The sequence below is a fragment of the Penicillium vulpinum genome, assembly GCF_028829585.1.
Source record: "Penicillium vulpinum strain IBT 29486 chromosome Unknown utg000004l_segment0_segment0, whole genome shotgun sequence".
Classification (NCBI taxonomy): domain Eukaryota; kingdom Fungi; phylum Ascomycota; class Eurotiomycetes; order Eurotiales; family Aspergillaceae; genus Penicillium; species Penicillium vulpinum.
In genome coordinates, this window is record NW_026643244.1 from 6,492,980 (window position 1) to 6,506,618 (window position 13,639).

At 49.6% G+C, this 13,639-nt stretch overlaps 6 protein-coding genes across 6 annotated transcripts; 2 read left to right on the forward strand and 4 right to left on the reverse strand.

Annotated features, from left to right (window-relative positions):
• Positions 1–685: 685 nt before the first annotated feature.
• N7479_010967 (putative RING finger domain protein) lies at positions 686–1,906 on the reverse strand (the record flags this gene model as incomplete). The annotated part of the gene is made up of 2 exons (XM_057258658.1): positions 686–1,681; positions 1,766–1,906. The coding sequence occupies 2 exons, from the start codon at positions 1,904–1,906 to the stop codon at positions 686–688; spliced, it is 1,137 nt and encodes a 378-aa protein (XP_057106116.1).
• Positions 1,907–2,293: 387 nt separating this feature from the next.
• On the reverse strand, positions 2,294–3,967 carry N7479_010968 (WD repeat PRP19 family protein; the record flags this gene model as incomplete). Its single annotated transcript, XM_057258659.1, has 5 exons — positions 2,294–2,760; positions 2,821–3,284; positions 3,344–3,782; positions 3,836–3,880; positions 3,955–3,967. 5 exons carry the CDS (start codon positions 3,965–3,967, stop codon positions 2,294–2,296), a joined length of 1,428 nt encoding a protein of 475 aa, XP_057106117.1.
• Positions 3,968–4,423: 456 nt separating this feature from the next.
• Positions 4,424–4,953, forward strand: N7479_010969 (DUF4604 domain-containing protein; the record flags this gene model as incomplete). The annotated part of the gene is made up of 2 exons (XM_057258660.1): positions 4,424–4,451; positions 4,508–4,953. 2 exons carry the CDS (start codon positions 4,424–4,426, stop codon positions 4,951–4,953), a joined length of 474 nt encoding a protein of 157 aa, XP_057106118.1.
• Positions 4,954–5,355: 402 nt separating this feature from the next.
• N7479_010970 (GTPase RIA1) lies at positions 5,356–8,962 on the forward strand (the record flags this gene model as incomplete). The annotated part of the gene is made up of 6 exons (XM_057258661.1): positions 5,356–5,418; positions 5,486–5,506; positions 5,584–6,524; positions 6,580–8,100; positions 8,163–8,476; positions 8,583–8,962. 6 exons carry the CDS (start codon positions 5,356–5,358, stop codon positions 8,960–8,962), a joined length of 3,240 nt encoding a protein of 1,079 aa, XP_057106119.1.
• Positions 8,963–9,843: 881 nt separating this feature from the next.
• Positions 9,844–10,587, reverse strand: N7479_010971 (exosome non-catalytic core subunit CSL4; the record flags this gene model as incomplete). Its single annotated transcript, XM_057258662.1, has 1 exon — positions 9,844–10,587. One exon carries the CDS (start codon positions 10,585–10,587, stop codon positions 9,844–9,846), a length of 744 nt encoding a protein of 247 aa, XP_057106120.1.
• Positions 10,588–11,130: 543 nt separating this feature from the next.
• Positions 11,131–13,267, reverse strand: vac8 (protein anchor VAC8; the record flags this gene model as incomplete). The annotated part of the gene is made up of 6 exons (XM_057258663.1): positions 11,131–11,462; positions 11,532–12,281; positions 12,341–12,586; positions 12,669–12,782; positions 12,842–12,962; positions 13,094–13,267. 6 exons carry the CDS (start codon positions 13,265–13,267, stop codon positions 11,131–11,133), a joined length of 1,737 nt encoding a protein of 578 aa, XP_057106121.1.
• Between the last annotated feature and the right edge of the window lie 372 nt (positions 13,268–13,639).

Sequence of the window (13,639 nt, forward strand, 5' to 3'; positions counted from 1 at the left end):
CCGCTGCAAGAAAGCCCTTGACTGGTAAATTGCCATGATCGGACGCGTTAGACCACATACGTGGTGAATTCAAGTACATATATCCTAGTGCGCCTGGCCATAAATATCCTAGGTATAGAAAATCGTCTTTTTGTTGAACTTTTGATAGGCTGACAGATGATTTCAACGCTCACTTTCTATAATAGAGAATCACATACTCTCTAACACGGAACTAGGACGACCTTCTTTCTTGTACGGCTTTCATGTAGCGGTTTACTTTGCTAGTGGCAAAGCTACAGGGGGGTTATTTTTGGCTATTCGGTATTATCACCACAAAGAATACCGCTTTGATCTCAAACTTATTTTCGGAACCGTTGAGTGAAGTGAGCTTCGTAGGACATCGCAAGAACTAGGTCACATATCAATCACGTGATGACAATGAACGGGTTGAAATTTAGTCAGCCCGAGGTCGGACCCGCTCGGGAGTGTCCTGGGGCGGCAGCTAAAATTGCAAATAGGAAATTACGACACTCATCACCAGATGTAAGTCAAAAAAGCGCCGAATGAATTGTAATTGGATATAAATCATTATTGAAATAAAACGCCTGCCAGTTCCATGCATCTTGGGTATCGACAGAATGAGGAAAGAAGATGGCCATAACACCAGAATGCAAATGAGTGCCCGCAAAATCAATGCCCAAGTAAATCACAGATAAAGGTGGTACATGGCTGTTGGGCTGCTTACAGGTTTATTGCAACCTGCAACCTGGCACTTTGAGAACGGCTTGGTCTTTGAAGTTCCCTTTTTGGACTTCGAGATAGACCGATTTCCAGCGCATTCCCCACAGTAGACCTGATAAAAACGGTTAGCTCTTGTAATAGACTTGATCGGCCCAAGATGGAGAATGCTCACATGGCCACATGGTTTCGCAATATGGATCTGTTGTTTCAGCCCCTCTCCAGCGCCCAACTCGTCCTGGCAGTTTGGACAGATAGGAACGTCATCTTCTGCCAAAAGTCGAGTGAATCCCTCCGGTGCTGGGCTTAGTCCTTTGTATGATGATCGGCGAGGCCGGGGTGCTTGTTGATCAGGCGGATTGTGGTCAAGGGCGGCAGACACCCACGAAAGGAGGTCACGCTCGGTACGAAAAAAGGACCTTGGGCTCAACGGTCTTCTCGGTCGCCCATGCTCCAATGCTCTCGACCGCTGTGTGGGGGGAGAAAAGTACATTGGCATGTCATTGTTGTCGAGGTACCTGGGTTCTATTGGTCTTGGCCTGATGGAAGAAGACCCAACAATTTGAACATCTGCACTGTTTGGCGAAATATCGACCGGATCACTTGTGGTCTCCGCTTCCAGATCAATCACGGTTGGGTGGTCAGCCGCAGGAGACGTGTGGTTCATCAAATCTCGTGGAAATCGTAATCTCGGACGGTGCGGATGTGGGGTATGTAGAGGACCGGGAAATCGTGTCGCATTTCTGTGAGGAGGAGAGTCAGGCTCATTTGTCAAATCGATCACGACATTGTTTCCAGGTGAAAGAATCGCCGGCCGTCGGTAGTCAAGTCCATCTCGATGTCGTCTGTGTGGCAAGCGGCTGGATTGAGACCTAGCGTGGTCGGAGCGAGGTGGATGGAAGTGCTCCTCCCAAGCGGCATCGCCGCTTCTATCGTTCTCTGTGGTCATCTCACGATGTGTTCGCTGAGAGGAATAGGAATCTTGTTAGTTGGGTTCTTGGTGATCTGATCAGGTGCCCCGCCCGTTTCACGATCGATGAAGGCGTACCTTGGTTCTGGCGCCCATAAACTGGACGCCAGAGTTTTCACTCATTTCAGGACCTATTCCTGGTCTCAAAGAGCGATATTTTGCAGAAAAAGAGGAAATTGAAGGCCACCAGGGAGGTGAAACAGCAAGGTTGAAATCCATCTTTGTTTCTAGGCCGAGTCGAAAGGCGGTCGAGTTATGCCCAATATTATACGGCGGTGTGGGCTCATTAGTAAGGTTTGCCTGAGTGACGTTGAGAGCATTCCAAATTGACCAGATCAAGTGGCTGTGGCAGCAGATATTTAACTCGTTCCTGTAGAGATTTGTTGCTATCCATTATGATTATTTCACGAGGAGCTTTATGATATGATTTAAAACAATAAAAGATATGAATTCACGAGAAGGTTTTTCATTCATGACTAAGGTTACATGTGAATATCCATGGATTGTCTGTGAATATCGTCGCATCAAGAGCTGCAGTAGTTTCAAAAACAAACATCATTGAAAATTGAGATAGCATGCTCTAGTAATACAGTATTTTCCTGGTGATCATGACTGTGCCGTCAGCACTGTGACCGCTCCCGCCTCATTCAATGCCACAATACTCTGAGCAGCTGATCCCCAAGCAACCGAGGTAGCAGGGACTGCACTCCGTAGAGGCTCTGACCATGCCTTGGATGCCTTGGAGTATTGCTGGACAGTCACTCCGCTAGGCCCACCAGTCAAGAGGAATTGGCCAGTGTAGTCCCAGAAGATCGACTCAATCTGGCTTCCGGTGTCCAGTACCTTGGTTTCCTTGGAGCTGCGAAGATCCCAGATCGATACAGTGGTGGACTGTGCAGCCACTGCGGCGAGGTAAGTGCCGTTCTCAGAGAAGAACAAGCATTTGACTGGTCCTGACATGGCATAGTCCGCAGCAGCGGCGCCCGTCTTGACATCAAAGATTTTGACTTGTCCATCTGCGCCACCGGCCGCGATCAGGTGGCCATCTGGGTGGAAGTTGACAGACAGTAGAGCTGAATAAGAGCAATTAGAATCGAACTTGGGTTTATGTGTTCTATAGGGTGACTCCTTACCTGCATCGCAGAAAATCTGGGAAACAACAGTGTTTGTGGCGAGATCATAAAGCACATAACTCTTATCGACACCAACAGAGGCAACAATATCGCCAGTAGCGTGTACTGTGACAGCCGTCACCTCACCAGCATGGGAGGCGAAGCTTGCAACCTCTGCGCCATTCTCAAAGACCTTGACGGAACCAGTAGAGGAGCCAACGATGGCCTTGTTTCCTGCCCAAGTCGCATCGGTGACCGGGCCATCTGTCTTGAGGGTCTGTACGACATTCTTCTGGGAAAGCGAGTAAACACCAACCACGCCGTCAACACCGCCAACAAGAGCCAGGTCACCAGTCGAATTGATAGACAAAGCGCGGCCACCGGGATAGAGAGGTTCGGAGGTTTCAGTTGGTTTAAATGTGGAAATAGCCTCGCTTGAGGCCCATCCCTCAGGGACCGCGCGCTTACGCCGGGTCTTAGATAGCCTGTCAAATATTTAGCCGTTGGTCCAAAAGGTGATGTAGAGAGCACCGGTTCCACTTACGCTGCCTGTGTGTTCTCAATTCGTTCCAAGACTGCCTGGGGCAAGTCCGTAGAGTCCACCTGCATAGCCTCGTCGCCTCCAGAGCGACTGACACTAACGGAAACGTTCGAAAGTGCCTGGCGGGCCTCATCCCTCTCCTGGGTTATACGCGCGATCACTCGCACTGCGGCATCGTGCTGGTAGAGTGCCGCACTGAGCTCGCGCCTTGTCTGTGCTAGATTTTGCTGCAAAGTGAAAGTTTCAAGAGCCAAAGCATCCCATTCTTCTTGGAAAACGCTCAGAAGAGACGGGATTGATGTGAGGGTAGGGGGCCGGGGTCGGACAACGCGTTGCGACTTGAGCTCGATCAGATCGTCGGTGGTAAGATCCTCGCCGTTCACAGGATCTTTGCCATGCTCGGCAATGTATGCCTCAATGAGGCGCTTTTCAAATACGCTGCCTGTTTCATTATAAGATGAATGTCGTGCGCGCAAGGTGATTTCGAGGACTTACCGCTCTTGGTAGAGACGACGGGCACTTGAGGTGCTTCTCCGGAGACTGCAAGAGAAGTTTAGTTACGAAACTCGTTTCAAAGAAGGGCATGGAATTGCAAATAGCAGTAGGCCACTCACTAGCACAAAGCATAGTTAATTGATATCGGTTGATGAGAGTTGATGGAGAGGACTTGATGCAGAGCGGCTCCCTGGACTTTTCGATGTGTCCTATTGGGGCTTAGCGCCTTGAGCTGGAAGGCGGTATAATAGGGCGGAGTATTGCGACCAATATTGACGTAAGTCCATCATATACTGCTGGCAGAGATATAAGTACTTCCACCGTGGGTTGCAGAAGGCGGAGAAAAGGGCGGTGGAAATAATTAGCCAACCAGGCCCAGGAAATGGTTGGTCGCAATATTCTACTGTAGGGGCCTTAGCTATGGACTTTAGTTCTTCAATTCTTGCTCTTTGCACATAGAGATAACCTCTCTGTCTTTTTGATTGCACGAAATGGATTTTACCCAATAATCTATGTACAATATAGGCAAAGGGCAGTACAAGTACAGAGCTTCACTGAAAGCTAGCAAGCGAATACAGCATTCCCACCATGCCTAAGAATCCGAAGTTTGAATATGGTATGTCACTTCACAGCTTTGTAAAATGTCGCACATCATTCTGATCTGTTATACAGATGCGAAGCAGCCTGCATTCCTCCAGAAGCTCCGAGGCCAGTATGGAGATAACACCGGTCGCTTGGAGCGGCCTGCCTTACGACCGACCAGACTCAAGGTCAATAACGAAGACGACGATGATGAGCCTACCTACCTTGATGAAGAAAGTAATGAAGTGATTTCCAAGGAGGAATACAAGGCATTGATCGGTGAAAGTGGCCCAAAAGGAGAGGGCGAGGCCGACAACTCAACGAAGGACAACTCCACTGGCGATCAAGACAAATCCCAAACAGAAATTTCTACCAGCAAACAGAACAATCTCACTGAGGTTGGGGGACAGAGGAAAAGAAAACAGGCCAAAGTGGTGGGCGACGACAAGGCAGAAGCCGGAGAAGTCCAGCCCAAGGCGACTTCGAAGAAATCTAAGAAGCCTAAGAAGATCAAGCTCTCCTTCGACGAGGAATGAGAGTCTAGCTAGGCTTATGAGAAGTGTAGTACTACTTTGCGCTGGCTGCCAGGTCGTGGATACTTGACTCAGCGCAAGGCGTTGAGGACTCATAATGAGTCAATAGAACAGGATTACACAACCGGGATTGTATACCAGCATAAGATGAGAGACTGTTAAGGTCAATACCAATCATATAGAAGAATGTATAGATAGCCATGCCAGTATGCAGTCTATAATATATAAATGTACCCAGCTTGACAGTCCGAATGAAATATTAATTGAAGTGCTGTTCAAGGCCTGGGCCAAGGGCGCATCTTTATCAGCAACTTTTTTTTTGCAACCTTTTTTTCCCTCTCGCGGGATCCAATCGCCTTCCATTCTTTTTACCTACGCCTGCTCTTGGTCCCAATAACAGCCAAGATGCCTGTGGTTAACGTCGACCAGCTGGTCCGCCTACAGCGGAAGCCCGAGGACATAAGAAATGTGCGTGTGCCCCTCCATCCCACTTTAATGTCTGATGTCAGGGCTTTATACTAATCTCAGCCACCAGATCTGCATTTTGGCCCACGTTGTATGTCAAAAGAAATTCACCTTCAATTTTGTTCAAAATGTGTTTGAAACGCTTATCGTATTTTTTTTGCATTTTAGGATCATGGCAAGACATCTTTGACAGATAGTCTTATTGCCACAAATGGTATCATTTCACCCAAACTGGCCGGTAAGATCCGCTACCTGGATTCTCGTCCAGATGAGCAGCTTCGAGGTATTACAATGGAGTCCTCGGCTATCTCACTGTTCTTCTCGATGCTCCGCCGTCCGAGCCCGGACGCAGCGCCAGTGCCCAAAGAGTATCTGATCAACCTGATCGATTCACCTGGTCATATCGATTTCAGTAGCGAGGTCTCAACCGCATCTCGTCTTTGCGACGGTGCAGTTGTACTTGTTGATGCAGTCGAAGGTGTCTGTAGTCAGACTGTGACAGTCCTACGCCAGACTTGGGTTGAGCAGTTGAAACCGATCTTGGTTATTAACAAGATGGATCGCCTGGTAACAGAGCTGAAGATGAGCCCTGCTGAGGCTTTCTCCCATCTTAGTCGGCTTTTGGAACAGGTTAATGCCGTCATCGGTAGTTTCTACCAAGGTGAACGCATGGAAGAAGATTTGCAGTGGCGTGAGCGGATGGAAGACCGTGTCAACGCTGCAGCAGCTCGGGGGCAAGACAATAAATATCCGTCGGCAGACGATGAATCTGCACAAAGCGTGACCGATGGAACTGAATTTGAGGAGCGCGACGATGAGGATCTTTATTTCGCGCCTGAGAAAAATAACGTCATCTTCTGCAGCGCTGTCGATGGCTGGGCCTTCACAATCCGGCAATTCGCCGCCATTTACGAGAAGAAGCTCGGAATCAAACGAACAGTTCTGGAGAAAGTGCTTTGGGGTGATTATTATCTAGACCCTAAAACCAAACGCGTCTTGGGTGCAAAGCATCTGAAGGGACGTGCTTTGAAGCCCATGTTCGTTCAATTGGTCTTGGATAGCATTTGGGCAGCTTATCAAGCCACCACAGGTGGTGACAAGGGCAAAGGGTAAGTTGACAATCAATCCAAAGATCGTGTCAACCCTGATATTGACCTTTACTAGTGACCCAGTATTGCTGGAGAAGATCACCAAATCGCTCAACATTAATATCCCCGTATATATCTTGCGCGGGCGCGACCCTAAGAACATTATGAACGCACTGTTCTCTCAATGGCTGCCGCTATCTACTGCGCTGCTGGTTTCAGTCATTGAATATCTCCCCAGTCCCCCAGCTGCGCAAGCTGCTCGACTGCCGGAAATGATTAGAACATCCCCTGGTGCTGCTTTCATTGCCGATGATATCAAAACTGCCATGGTGGATTTCAAGACAGGACCCGAACAGCCCGTCGTGGCATATGTCAGCAAGATGGTTGCCATCCCGGAGAGCGAGCTTCTGTCTAATAAGAAGCGTAGCGAAGGTGCCTTGACTGCGGGAGAAGCCCTTCAACTCGCGCGCCGTAAGCGAGAGGAGATTGCAAAGATGCAAGCAGAAGCTCTCAAAAATGGACAAGGAGATGACTTTGATCGCATGACATCAATGTTCGAAACCACCTCATTGATCACTGAGACAACCGATGAACCAGAAGAGCTAGTCGAGAAGGACGACCCTGACCACCTCATTGGTTTTGCCCGACTTTATTCCGGAACCCTTACGGTTGGTGATGAGATATATGTCCTCCCACCCAAGTTCTCCCCAGCCAACCCGCACGCCAGCCCGGAGCCAAAGAAAGTCATAGTCACAGATCTGTACCTGATGATGGGCAGAGCTCTCGAGCCCCTCAAGTCTGTACCAGCCGGTGTGGTGTTCGGAATTGGAGGTCTTGCAGGCCATGTGTTGAAGACAGGCACGCTCTGCAGCCGACTGGATGGAAGTATCAACCTGGCTGGTGTTTCGCTGAGCATGCCGCCCATCGTCCGAGTCGCACTGGAACCGGTCAACCCAGCAGACCTAAGCAAAATGGTCACCGGCTTGCGCTTGCTTGAACAGAGTGACCCTTGTGCACAGTACGAAGTGCTCCCTAGTGGTGAACACGTTATCCTCACAGCAGGTGAACTGCACTTGGAGCGCTGCGTGACGGATCTCCGGGAGCGTTTCGCACGTTGCGAAATCCAGACTGGCGAGGCCATCGTCCCCTACCGTGAAACTATTGTTCACGGCCCCGAGATGGCTGCACCCAAAAATCCTGAACTAGGACGTGGAGCGCTTTTGACGGTTTCTCCTTCGAAACAAATGACCCTTCGTCTGCGCGTGGTTCCGATGCCAGAGGCCGTGACGGAATTCCTGACTAAACAAGTCGGAACTATCAAACAGCTCCAATTGGAGAAGCGCACAGAGGCTGAAGGCAAGACAGAAACCGAGAACGCGGTTGAAGGTGTCGTCGACGGTACGGGCGAGGCGCCTGAAGGCAACATTCTCTCCAAGCAGGAGTTCCGCGAAGCACTAGATAAGTTGTTCAACGACGAGGTCAAGGAAGACAAGGAGCTATGGAAGAACGTCGTTGATCGCATCACTGCTTTCGGGCCCCGAAGAGTCGGCCCCAACATTCTGGTTGATGCAACTACAGTCAACACCTGCGACAAATTGTGAGTATACCGGTCTAAAAAAACACTGTGCCTATCTTTCGGATCTAACATCTCCTTTTTAGCTTGGTCGATGACATCAAGCAACATATCGACGGTAACAATCACCAAGCACTACTTGTGCGTGACTTCAACGACAAGGTCGCGTATGCCTTCCAGCTTGCAACTGGCCAAGGCCCCTTGTGCCAGGAGCCTATGCAAGGCGTAGCCGTGTTCTTGGAAGATCTATCTGTGCAGTCTAGCGCAGGCGACGAGCTTGACATGGGCCGGTTGACAGGCGAGTCAATCAGACTGGTCCGTGAAGGTATCTCTGCCGGTTTCCTGGACTGGAGTCCTCGCATCATGCTCGCAATGTATAGTTGCGAGATCCAAGCGACCAGTAAGTATTTCATTCATCCCCTTCCTATTACTCCAAATACCCTCATGCCATCACATAAACCATACGCAAAAACAAACCCACTAACACAATATCTTCACCCCAAAAGCCGAAGTCCTAGGCAAGGTCTACGCAGTAGTCACCCGGCGCCGAGGCCGCATCCAATCCGAAGTAATGAAAGAAGGCACGCCGTTCTTCACGATTCTGGCTCTTCTCCCTGTAGCAGAGTCGTTCGGGTTCGCTGAGGAGATCCGCAAGCGAACGTCTGGCGCCGCGCAACCGCAACTGATCTTCGCGGGCTTCGAGGCTCTCGACGAGGATCCGTTCTGGGTGCCTGCTACCGAGGAAGAACTTGAGGATCTAGGCGAGCTTGCAGATAAGCAGAATGTTGCTAAGCGGTATATGGATGCTGTGCGCAGTCGCAAGGGTCTGGTTGTTCAGGGACGTAAATTGATTGATGCGGAGAAGCAGAAGACTTTGAAGAAGTAAGGCCGGTGTACTATTTATTTTGACAAAGTTCAAAACGGGAGATTTATTTGCATTTCATTGGGATCTTTTTTTGTAGGATTAAGATGCTTTATATATGGATTAAGGATGTCACTCCGAAAACATCTGTCAAGTTGCACTCAGTAGACTTGGACATGACAGATGAATAATTGGAGGTTCACAGAGGATGAGAGTCCTCCGCGTGCTCTTCAAAAGAAAAACTTCAATCTCCCTTCACTTGACAAACACAGTCCGACATGGAATAGGTCTCGACCGTGTATACTAAGGAGGGTTACCCAGGAGGGTCTACGAGTAGCGGCGTTGACGCCTCTCTACTTGGAAAGAAGAGCGAGGAGAAAAGCGACCACAGGAAGGCAGACTGCAGCCATGGATCGAAGGAAATGAAAGGGCGGAAATGACATGGATCTTTCAATCATGTCTCCGCTGGGTATCTTTATTCTGAAATCGTGATCAATATCGATAATACACATGTCCAGGAGTACACGTTGGCGTAGTTGGATCGAGTCAAATGCGGGGCGGTTCCCCGTTGTGAAGCATGAAAGTCGTCATGCTCAAGCCAGATGTTGATGCTTGAGAGCATGGAACAAGTGTGGGGGCTTGAAAGGCATTCCTCGCAGTGAGGGTTGGAGAGTGCAAGTTTGTTGACACCCAGTGACCTCGGAGGTAGAAAGACAATGCTCTCAGGGGATGAGCTAGATCTGCCACAGACATATGGGTGGATGGGGGCAGAGTCTGCTTGGTTGTTGTTGATGAACCACTATGTGGCAACTTAACAGTGGAGGTAAAAGGCACGAAACCTTTGGTCAATTCAAAGAAAGCCAAAAGCCACGAGAGGGGGACCGAATTCGAACAATTGAATGTTCTCAGAACGGCCTGGCGACCTTCCTCTGCTCCCTGATTGCAGTGAGAGGATCTCTCATTTCTTTCCAGCTAACAGGGAACATCATATTTCCAGCTTCACTGCGAGCCATGACAACACCGAGGTCATTTCGGGCGGTAGTGATGTAGTAAAAGCTCTGGTCGCCAAGTGAGATAACAGAGCCGCGAACGATATCGCCGACACGGAACATCTCATCCATAACAACACGGTCCTTCTCAACAGCACGTACGTCTTCCTTCCGGATAAGTGCCTGGAAGCGCAGTTCGTCGGTGCTGCTGTGGTTCTCTGGGTTGGCGGCAGATGTGAGGATGGAGGCGACATTGTCATTGTCTGGGGCTGTTCGTGATTGGCCTTGGGATTGAGCTGCTGATTCATCTAGTACGACGAGGATAGAGACTGTGGCTTGTCGCTTCTGCACGCGGGTCACTCGTGCGAGAACGATGGAGTCTACAGCGGGGAGGGTGTTGTAGCGGGGCTTCGACATAACTGACGATGCCGCGCCGGGACCAGCTGGGGTTACGCCTGCTTGGTCCTTGGAAGGCATCACTCGTGAAACTCTGAGGGTTGGTCTTGTTTGTGACTTCGGCTGTACAGGGTCTGCAACCACAGGACCGGCAATGGAGGCGTAGATGAAGGATTGTTGAACGTGTGTGCCGGGTCCTGCAGAATATGTGGATAAAGGGCCGAGGCGTTGCCCAGGAATGGCGATAAGTGGTAGGGAAGCCATGTTGCAAAATTGGGGTTGGGCCAATTTTGGGTGGAAGAGTTCTCGGAGTTTGCAAAGCAGCAAGTTTTCTAGAGCTTTTTTAGGGAGGCTATAATACGGCCCGGATTTAAGTTGTTCCGAATGTAGCTTGTATCCACATCTTGAAGGTTGTACATAGTACTTACGGAGTACATAGTACATAACTACTCGACTACAATACCTCAAACTACATACTTCGCCTACGATTTCAATGGAAGAATTCATCTGTTTCCAGGCAATTAATTATAGAGCCCATATCTAACATGAATAAACAGTGTATGCGTCAGAACAACAGAAACAGCGGCACCGGCCAAGAAATACCATGGACATGTAACAACAACAGAGATAAAAACAAAAAAAGAAAAGTCCGTTCACTCCAAATGCCCGCTGACGAAAGTGAATAAGTGGATTTAATGTCCATACAATAACCCCTGGCGGGGGAAGAAAGAGAGTCACACAGAAAGGCTGACATGACATAGAAAGGACCGAAAAATAAAACGGTGGTGGAATAAACGAAACAGAGGTTTAAGCTTCCACCAGGGTCTGCTTAGGACCAGCTCCAACCAGCTCAAGACAGCGACGGGCAAGCGTAATGACTTCACCCTCACCGTCATCCACATCTTCTTCATCCGACTCGATATTCTTGTCGGAGATAGTCTTCACCAAGTGCACAATGTCTTCGGATCGTGAGATATACCCAATGAGCTTCTGGTCTTCGGACTCAAGCAGTTGGAGGAGGGTCCAGATGGCAATATGCTGGAATGTTGGATCTCCACTGGCAAGGAAGCGATGAAGATAGCCATGGATGCCACCACTGGCGTCTGCCCAGTCGCGAACAAACATCGAATAATCGCCAACTACAGTTTCGTTAGCAGATGATGACAGGACAGAGAAATACAAGGAGCGCTAAGGGGAAAGTATAATACCTTTCGAGGACAGATTGCCCAATGCAGCCGCGCTGTTGCCTTGCACCTCAATGCTTTCGGAGTTTGTCAGAGGAATCAAGACATCGAAGACTCCTAGATTGAGAAGGTGCGGCTTCAGCTCTTCGCTGAGGGCCAGCACAGCGATTGCCGCAGTCATCTCGGATTGGACTGTAAGAGGAACACGGAGGACCAAGTCCTTACACTTCTGGACGGCCCCGGCCTGCAAAACAAGTTCTTTGTTGCGATCGGAGCTAGCAGCAAGGTTACGAAGCGTGGATATAGCGTGACATTGAATCTCCTCATTGTCAGTTGAGCCCAGGAGATCCACCAACGGCTTCAAGAAGCCGGCTTCGATAATAGGGGATTCGTTATGAGGATGAATGGAAATGTTGCGGATACAAGCGACGGCGGATAAGATGAGAGGTAGGTAGGAGGATTGTAGGAGTCGTAGTAGTGGAGAGAGACCCTTCGCCCGAACGATTTCAAGCTGGTATTTCTCATCAGAGGCAAGGTTGCGCAGGGCGAGCGCGGCTTGGCATTGGACTTTCGGGGTGGACGAATCCATAAGATGAACCAGTGATTGCACGAGGCGCGACTCGGTTTGGGCGAGTCGCTTGCGATTGGTGGAGTCAACGGCGATATTGCTAAGAGCTGTTGTGCAGTAGTACTGAACGTCAACGTCAGGAGAGGAGAGGAGATGCACGAGCACGGGAATGGCGCCGGCATTGACAAGTTGCTGTCGGTTGTCATCTGGTCTTCATGTTAGCGAAACAATCCTTTTCCAGATGAAATCAATCGAAATCACTTACCGGAATGGGTCATATTGAGCAATGCGCCCGTCGCGTTTCGCTGGACGCGCATATCCTTTGATTTGGCCAGGCGAATGAGAGGACCTAGAGCGCCAGAGCGAGCAATCTTGGCCTTGTTCTCCTCGTGTGTCGCGAGATTGGTAATACACCCAACTGCATTGCACTGTACCTCAACATTGGGTGACATCATCTGGCGAATCAGGGGAGCCAGCCCCCCCAGGGTGACGATCAAGACCTTGTTCTCAGCTGCAACAAGTCAGCGACCGTGGGAGAAGAGGGAAAGAAGGGGGATAAAGAAGGGGGATAAAGAAGGGGGATGGGGACCAACCATTTACGGCAAGATTGCCCAACGCTGCACTAGCAGCGCGTTGAACTTCGATATCTGAGCTTTGAAGTAGGAAGAGGATAGGTTCGAGAGTATCGCGATCGACCTCGCGCACATCTGTAGATAAGCCGGAAGGTCAGGTATTGCATCATTGACATCCGGGCGGCGATACGCACCTCGCTCTGTGATCTCAGCAAAGGTCAAGCTAGCGCTTCTTTGCAGGTCGACGTTTTCGGAGTAAACCAGAGTACTCAAGGCTCGTAGTGGCTCGCCGTGGAAGAAGTCGGTCTCTGCGCGCTGTACATTGTTGGAAGTTAATGGGATGCACAGAGGAGGGCAGGGCGGTACCCAGGCCGAACCCAGTGCCAGACACTGATTCAGGGAAGGGAAATGTATGTAGAAATGATGGATGATTGTATAGCACGTACGTTCTCCAAGTAGCCCAGAAGATCTGATACCGCTTCTCGCTCATTATCGGCCAGGGTGGTTTCGTAGATACCATCTCGAGAGCGAGCTCCGATAGGACCGAGACATGCTGTTATATGACACCATCTGTCCACTGCTGAAAAGCAAGACAGACAGGCATTCGCAATTCCACTCATGCTGGCTAGGCCCGCATCAGGCGCGATCCTGTGTCGGTGATAGAGGCGAACGGGGGAATGATGTGAGATTAAGGGATTCGAATAAAACGCGAAGCTTTAGAGGGAACACAAAGAAAACACCAGCGCGTGATAAAAAAAAAAGTCACTTTTGGGAGGGAAGCCTCCTGATGCTTGAAGGAAGGAAGTTCCAAGAGTCTCTTAAGGGAGGGGGAGGGAGATTGAGCTAGTCTCCTCAGGCAGAAACCTGAGATTAAATCCATGGATGGCTTCAATGTATATACGTCGATGATTTCAATTGACTTGTTTCGTGATTTTTGTGTGTATCATATTTAATCATCTTCAGATTCTTGACTATCTCCAAATAATGGCTTT